This window comes from Gadus morhua, chromosome 1, assembly GCF_902167405.1.
Source record: "Gadus morhua chromosome 1, gadMor3.0, whole genome shotgun sequence".
In the NCBI taxonomy this organism is placed as follows: domain Eukaryota; kingdom Metazoa; phylum Chordata; class Actinopteri; order Gadiformes; family Gadidae; genus Gadus; species Gadus morhua.
In genome coordinates this window covers 738,008-746,482 of record NC_044048.1, presented here as the reverse complement: position 1 = coordinate 746,482, position 8,475 = coordinate 738,008, and the positions used below count along the sequence as shown (strand labels likewise).

Below are 8,475 nucleotides of genomic sequence, written 5' to 3'. Positions count from 1 at the left end.
AAAATGTACCTGTAATATTGAAATTAGCTAATGATTCAAAAACGATAGATATTCGAATACATAAATACACACACAAGTTGTGCACGGTATAGCGATATTTGAACGGTATCATAGAGTTGCATGTATTGTGTAGTAAGTTACATCTCATCAATGAACTCCGTAAGCTTGAATTATTCGATGTATACACACAAACAAGAGCATATCCAAAAACAATGCAGAAACACGATAAACATGCGTTCTTTTGGGTCGCATAGTAGTAGTACGCCAGGAAACGGTACACTGTAGTGCATGTGTTTTTCATAGTAAAGATGCAGCCATAGCATGGGTATAACGGAAAAAGATACTGCCTTTCTTGTAGGTTTCAATGGACAGGCTGTGTCGCATTGATTTTATATTAACAGACACAGTAATTTACAACAACACACTTAGCATTTACACCAATCTGAATACTCAGATGACGGCACACACTTTAAATACGATATGCAGATGATGCTTTTTGCTACTCAAATCCTTTCCAAATATATTAGTTTCTAAATTTAAATAAATAGGCAATATTTTATTAATTTTAACGTAGATTAAGTTGTTCATTGAATCTTATTGTATAATGCAGCAAGTCTTTCTTTAACATAGCTTTCATTTTAAGAATATACAACAAACCAATCCAAGATTAACATTTTCAAAGCAGATCGAATATAAAGCTAAAATGGGATAAGATAGATTTTAAATACATAAACTGTAACATTTCATACTTAGACGAAGGGATGTCACCGACAAAAATGGTAACAATGGAACCATGTTCACACAGACATTAACAAGATCCACTAGTCTAGCGTTGATCTCTAGATGACATAATACGAAAAAATATTTTTAGGTAAAGAACAACTTTTGTAGACTATGAAAATTACCATTTTATAACATTAACAAGTAACTCAACAATTCCTTTGCCATCTTCAGTCACCCCAAACCAAACGTGCTGATGACTCTCACACTGAGTGACATACATCGCATTGTTCATCTAATAATTCAACAACAGAAGTAACCGTACCACTCTGTAACAGATATTATGACATAATGCTCTTTGTCGCCTGATCCATCATCTCCTTCACTGTAGTTTGCTGAGGAAGTCCAGTAGTGCTTGGTGGAACTCTGTGGGTTTGTCCATGTAGCATGCGTGGCGTGCCCCCTCCAGCTTCACCACTGTGTGCCTGGGGAGCTGCATGAGATTCTTATGGGACTGTGCACCCAGATTAGTGTCCAGGGCTCCGTACACAATCAGTGTGGGAGTCTGAAAGGCAAATAGGTAGTAGGTAGAGGGGACAAAAAACATGACGTTAACATCTATAAATGTAGGCGGTCTTATGGATGTTAAACCCGAAATTGGGGACCGAACACAGAACCCTTCTATTTGGTCGAGCCCACCACTAGCATCCTGCCCCCCTTTAACCAATACTCAGCGTCACTAAAAGCTGAAATAAAGACTTGTTACTTTGCAATGGTAGCAATTAAACTGAGAAAATACTGAGAGTACTGCCAAAAAGGATTTGGTGGTTTTGTTAAAAGGTGAATTGTTGACATTGTCTACGTTGAGATTTGAATCAGCCATGCTGTTTTTTCCCCTCACCTTCTCTTGTGGTGTAGATGCGTTTCCATATCGGCCGTTTTGGAAATTTGCCATCAATTGACATCCATTATATCCACAAGAATGTTTAGCCGCTTAATTAGCTTCATCTTTGTTTTTCCTACCCAGTTTAGCGCGTACAAATGGCCCCGGTAGCTTTCTCCAATAGGGCCCACAGACCCTCAAACCCACAGGTTTAAATCCTGGTCACACACCACTGCGCAGACTGAAGAGACTTCTGAAGGCAGAGCAAAGGTTCAATAAGTTGCGAGGGAAAATGTAGGATTTTCCTTTTTTTTTACTGATTTGAACGCGGCATATGCATTCTGCATTTACACCCAACTGCACATGCTTACAGACTTAAGAGACAGAGACTGAGACAAAATAATATTAAAGGCCCTCGTCTTTTCCTTGATTTTTGGGAATGAGTGCTTCATTTTCAGAAGTGAATACTTTTGCTACGCTCAAGTCAGTTAAAACACCCACCTAAACTTACCCTTGTGCCTCGTGGAAATGTTGATCTGCATTCAAAATTCTGAATCATCCCACTGCCTTAAAACACAACTACCACCTTCACACAGAATTGTATGCTTTATTATAGAGTGAGATAGAGAGGAAAGTATGTGAGATAGAGGGGAGGAGCAGCCAATAATAGGATTCCAACCCGGGTTGCTGTGTTCAGGACTGGGCCTAAATGGTACGCGCTCTACCCTGTGAGCTCCCTGCAAGCTTCAGCCTTAAAGTCTGAGAGCATAAGCACTGGCGTGTTAACACAGAAACACAACTTGTGGATTTGTGTGAACTATTGGAGAAATCCACTATTGGAATATAATGTATGTCAATTGATGGCCATCTGCCCAATTTTGTAACGCGTCCACACAACGAGAGGCGTGTTAAACAAAATTCAAGGCTGATTCACATCTTGACCTAAACGATGGCCACAGGGATCTTAACAAACTGGCCAAAACCTTTACAGGCTTGTTCTTTTTATCTGTCTGGGACCATCTGTGAATTGCCCCTCCTCTCCACATAGAGAGGAGGGGCTTGGTCCCTTTTACGCCGCAGAGAACACGGTTGGCAGAATTCCTGAATCAATCAGGATCTCCCAAATCAGCATTAGTGATGCCAGACATTCCCGAAAACTCTAAAACGAATACACATTCCAAACCTCAATAGTTCTCGTTTACTTATTCTCTATCCGTTTTTTTGTGTGTGAAAAGGGTCTGTGATAGTTTACGTTACACCCACACTGGAGCTCAACTACAAAGATCACAGGTTTTTTTACAGGCTTTTTAGTGTTGTTGAGCTAGTGGGATTGATTCCATACAGCGCTTATAATGTTATATCCATTGATTACATTTTGAAAGGTGAGTCATATCCGGTATAATTGTGTTTTAGTAAGGCTATTGTTTATAGCTTAGCTAAAGCTAGTTAACGCATCAATGGGCTGCTGACTGTATTCAATTGAAGGACTTGAGTGGCTCATAAAACATGGTAAACAAACACTGTATTTATCTTGACATCATTTTGTAGTCTAGTCATTGCTCACCTGAATGTTTTGGTATTGCTGCGGAGTGTAGTTTCGTGTTCCGACGGGAGCGATGGGAATATAGCCATGGAGCAGCGTGCTGTGCTTGAAGAGGAACGGTAGAGAATAGTGGCCGCTCATAGAAGGGCTGAGGAGCACTGCCGTCCGGACGCCAAGCGACTCCATGAAACGCTGAAGGAGGTCAACTCGATTCTGGTCACTTTTCAGTGCATCCGAGTCAGGAGAATTCCCAAATCCTCCAAAACAGAATCATTATTAGAAGATTAATAGATAACACATTGTGGATACATTTGAATTGAAATGACTTCAATACTTGCGGTAGATAATGATACCTATATCCGAGACAGGGGATCAACCAATGACAGCATTACGTTCCATGCTAATAGTCGTATACACCGTTCTAACGATGAGTATTACAAATGTACTTTCAATGAATGCCATACATTATGGTCTGATTCTAATTATTGATATGTTTTAATCAATATACAGATATTGAGAGAGCAACCGTAAAAATCTTAGGACTGTCTGTTAGTTATTCCGTTGGCAATGCATAAGACTTTCACATTGAAATCGGACAATCTGTACCTGGTAGGTCCATAGCCAATGCTTGGAATCCATTAGTCGCTAGTAAGGCAAGGGTACCAAGTTCTTCCCAAGTTTTCGATGAAAAGGCCTGGCCATGCAGAAGGACCACTTGAAGCCTGTTAAAGAATAGATATTTCCATTTGTAAATTAATTGGATTTTCTATTATATTATCTTAATGCATTCATTAAAAAACCTGTTACTAGTATTAGCTACAAAAGCGTTGCAGATCGCACCTCGGCAATATCTGCCTCCCCGATGCATCAATTGGTAAAGCTTCTCGGAAGAACAGCGGGGGGTCTCCGGGAAGCTGACCGGTGCGGATGGACATGTTGATGGTTGGAGCAGGAGGAGGGGAGGCCGCTGCCAGACCCATCTTCTTGACGTCCAGGGACGGCTCCATGCCGCCGTGCCGGATGGACGGCAGCAATAGATACAGCAATATCGTGGCTGACAGCACCAAGCCCAGTATGACAAGACGATTACGCAAGAAATTCATTTCAGCTTAAGGCTGGATCTGAAATATTAAGTAAAAAAAGCAAAATCACACTTTGAGAACAGGGTATGAAAGTATTCGAGTAGAAAGAGTTATGCTTGATGTAGGTATACTAAACAGTATGGTGGCATTCTAGTATTGATTCAAGATACACCTGAGATTAGATTGGACATTTCCTAATACGATTAAGAATTATATTTAAGAATATACATACCAATAGTTGAGTATTGTGTAAATTATTTCAACGACGGACGATAAACACTTGAATTCTTGCTGGTAGGTACACACATCATCGTGTTACTGTTTAACGTTATATCGTTTCTCCTATAGGCGGTTAATACTTAGTGACGGTAGAAGTGGAAACTACTACACAATACTCACAGTAAAGACCCCGCTTCGTGCTATAATACTATCGCACTGCCAGTGTAATTCCCGTTGTCTCAGACGCTACTTTAGTTTTATTGCACTGCATATTATTGCTGACAGGAAACCACAGCTTCACTTTAAATGTTCCGCTCTTAATAATAATAATTATTATTATTAACACACATCAGCACAATATTGTAGCACGATAAATCCGACACATCACGTTTAGTTATGACTATAGTAATCATTTATTTGTGAATCTCAGGTTTAGGAAACTAGCCCCTTGTAAATGGATTGGGCAACATCGGATCATGTACATCGCTGCACAAAACAAACCAAAAGATAACTTCATAACCGCTTCCAGGCAGGCGCCTTGTCATCTTGCAAGTAAACGAAAAGGCTGGCTGAGAGCAGCGCCGTCAGTATGGGTGCTGGTGGGTTCCTACAAATGTGGTGTTGGGTTGCAATGAGTGGGCAGATATGGCAGGCAAAGGCGTCCTCCAAGTGAGAGCAGATTGGGGGGTCCATTCCTTATTGGTGGCCTTAGTAGGATTGGAGAAGGTATGGGAGTCTATGCAATACAACAGTGTTTGGAGGACAAGGGTGACCAGATTTCTGAGTCCATATATCAACACAATATCTGATGTTAATTTTTCTGAAGTAACAAAAAGGAGACATACTGACCTATTCTTATTATGGTCAATGTTGTAAATCATTTGGCAGTATGTACCGGCATGCCCTATGGGTCACTGTGATGTGTTTTAATCTTTGGGAAACCAGCCAAAAATAATCAAAAGTAGGGCCTTGTACAGACAGTTGTTGTATATTATATCGATAATGTGTTTATAGTCAGCCATGCTATGGTATAAAGTCGATAAATAGCCCCTGCTTAGCGAGGTCAAGTAAAAGCCAATGATCTGATAGACATGAGACTAATACCAACTGTCTCGAAATGTATAGATTCATGAGCAAGATAGGACCTTTGGCATTTAAAAATGTATTCATATGTTTTAAATCCTTTTTGAATACGGGGGACGTTACCGGGGACAGCTCCAGCCGTGGACAGCCCTCCAGAAACCAGGGAATGATCCCCCCAGCCAAGGAGAGCGAGGGTCGTGCCGTTCACAAAGAGCTTGTGGTTTGGGGGCCTTGTGGTTTGGGGGCCGTTTGGTTTGGCGGCCGTGTGTTTTGGGCGCCTTGTCGTTTGGGGGCCTTGTGGTTTGGGGGCCTTGTGGTTTGGGGGCCGTTTGGTTTGGGGGCCGTTTGGTTTGGGGGCCGTTTGGTTTGGGCGCCTTGTGTTTTGGGCGCCTTGTGTTTTGGGGGCAGGTCTTTGTACTAAAAAAAGAGAGAAAAAAAAAAAGAGAAAAGAGACCAGCTCATTAATGACATGCCATTGATAACCTTTGCGAGAGGCGGAGATAGGATGTTATGGCGGTTCCATGTTGTTTTGATCATTTATGATGCTATTGTAAACTTAATTAATTGTCTATAAATCCTTTAGTACTTGATAATCTATTCAAGTAAACAATATAATATGAAATGAAGTGTCGTTTCAGCTAAATAAAGGACTATGGAAGGCAACATTTTGCTAAAGTCTGCCTAAAAGGACACCAAATACCCCCGAAAGTTTCTAAAATATTTACCAATGCCCCAAATTGAACTCCTGGTAATAATGGTCACTTGCTGATCAGTTTGGATTCTGATCGGTTGACACTTGAATCGGATATCGTCATTTTTAGGAAATAATGTCAAAACAAACAGCCAAACAATAAAATCACGTCTGAACAATAAATCCAAATTGAAGACCTAGGCTTGCCGTAAGGACAGGGTGTGTCCTGTTTGATTGGGAATATTGATTCATGGGGAATACTTTTTGATTGAATAATAATCAAGTACTTGGTCGGCTTAGCTCAGGAAGTAGAGCAGTTGTCCTGTTACCGAAAGGTTGCTAGTTCGATCCCCAGCTCCTCCTGGTTGATTTGTCCCTGAGCAAGACACTTAACTGCTCCTGACGAGCTGGCTGTCGCCTTGCATGGTTGACTCTGTCAATGTGTGCATTAACCGATGTAAGTCACTTTGGATAAAAGCGTCTGCTAAATGCCCTAATTGTAAGTACTTCAATTTCAGGCCAAATTGACCTTTTTTGAATCCTCAACTAGAGTATCCTACCTATGACTTTGAATTTCAATAGGATTAGGGTTCATTAACAGGAATTTTGTTTATCAATATGCTTTTATTAAATATTAAAGCTTGCTGTACCAAAGCAGTACATGGTCCTTAATACAAACAATCTGATAGTCAACCTAACTGAACACCAAACCTGACAGCACTAAGGTCCATTAAAGGTCCCATGACATGAAAATCTCACTTTGGGAGGTTTTCTAACATAAATATGAGTTCCCCTAGCCTGCCTATGGTCCCCCAGTGGCTAAAACTTGCGTTTGGTGTAAAACTAGCACTAGCTGTTCTGCTCGCCTTTGAAAAAACGGAGGCTCAAGCGCGCTGATTTGGAATGTCTGTGCTCATGACGTCATCAGGAATCTCAGCTCCTCCCCTTACTCTGCCTGGCCCGCCCAGAGACGTTGGCCCGCCAATGAGACTCGACCGTGCGAGCGCCACATGTGTGTGTGTGAATACACACACTGTAACGCAAGTGTTTCTTGTCGGTTCTTTGACGTGTCTTGTATTTCCACAACGAGACTGTCGTGGGGGTTATCTGAGCCATGGTTGAGAAGGAATTGGGGGAAAGGAACTTTGGTTTGACTCGCTGAAGTACATGAACTGCGACATCCCGCCGGTTGCTGCGAGGCACCATCGCCCGGCAGCGGGCAGCCGGCAGCGCGCGGTTCAGTCGACTTCAGGTTGATGTGAAAGTGGAAGAACCAGAGACGTCGCAGAACCCGACAAAGTCGTTTGTGATTCATAATATCGTCTGGAGGCGCACACAATATGTTATATGATATTGATATCTATGTATTATATGATATTATTTAGATATAGAGCTCCAGGACTGTCACGCAAGTGTTGTACACTTCCTTGTTATTTGGATAACCGTTCTGCTGTTGGTGTGATGGCGCATAACACGTCGGACTCTCGTCTCTGGTATTTCTACAATGAGACTCGTATTGGGGGTTATCTCAGCCAAGGTTGAGAATGAATTGGGGGGAAGGAACTTTGGCTTTGACTCCCTCAAGAACATGAACCACGACAAGGAGGAGAAAGGGATCTTTGCCGGGCAGCGCTTATGCACCTCCGCCTCCGGCGGTGGTCCCTCAGCGGGGCTCAAGCGGGAGACATTCGCCGCCAACAATCCCTTTCTCCTCCATGTCGTGGTTCATGTTCTTGAGGGAGTCAAAGCCAAAGTTCCTTCCCCCCAATTCATTCTCAACCTTGGCTGAGATAACCCCCAATACGAGTCTCGTTGTAGAAATACCAGATACGAGAGACCGACGTGTTATGCGCCATCAGACCAACAGCAGAACGGTTATCCAAATAACAAGGAAGTGTACAACACTTGCGTTACAGTCCTGGAGCTCTATATCTAAATAATATCATAATACATAGATATCAATATCATATAACATATTGTGTGCGCCTCCAGACGATATTATGAATCACAAACGACTTTGTCGGGTTCTGCGACGTCTCTCGTTCTTCCACTTTCATATCAACCTGAAGTCGACTGAACCGCGCGCTGCCGGCTGCCCGCTGCCCGCTGCCGGGCGATGGTGCCTCCCGGCAACCGGCGGCATGTCGCAGTTCATGTACTTCAGCGAGTCAAACCAAAGTTCCTTTCCCCCAATTCCTTCTCAACCATGGCTCAGATAACCCCCACGACAGTCTCGTTGTGACAAGACTCGTCA

General features: G+C 42.4%; 1 protein-coding gene across 3 annotated transcripts; it reads right to left on the bottom strand.

The window, feature by feature from the left end:
* Window positions 1-221: 221 nt before the first annotated feature.
* Window positions 222-4,745, bottom strand: abhd14a (abhydrolase domain containing 14A). Of its 3 annotated transcripts, XR_003975985.1 has the most exons (6): window positions 4,461-4,727; window positions 3,987-4,267; window positions 3,753-3,868; window positions 3,168-3,403; window positions 1,622-1,856; window positions 1,005-1,285 (listed from the first exon to the last, which is right to left on the bottom strand). XR_003975985.1 is itself a non-coding variant. In XM_030350435.1 (5 exons), exons 2-5 carry the CDS (start codon window positions 4,247-4,249, stop codon window positions 1,103-1,105), a joined length of 798 nt encoding a protein of 265 aa, XP_030206295.1. In that variant the 5' UTR covers window positions 4,250-4,267; window positions 4,628-4,745; the 3' UTR covers window positions 222-1,102. The 3 variants fall into 3 exon arrangements, 2 of the variants coding, with proteins under 2 accessions (XP_030206295.1, XP_030206294.1); XM_030350435.1 differs by lacking the exon at window positions 1,622-1,856 and having other exon boundaries at window positions 222-1,285; window positions 4,628-4,745; XM_030350434.1 differs by lacking the exon at window positions 1,622-1,856 and having other exon boundaries at window positions 222-1,285.
* Window positions 4,746-8,475: the final 3,730 nt, after the last annotated feature.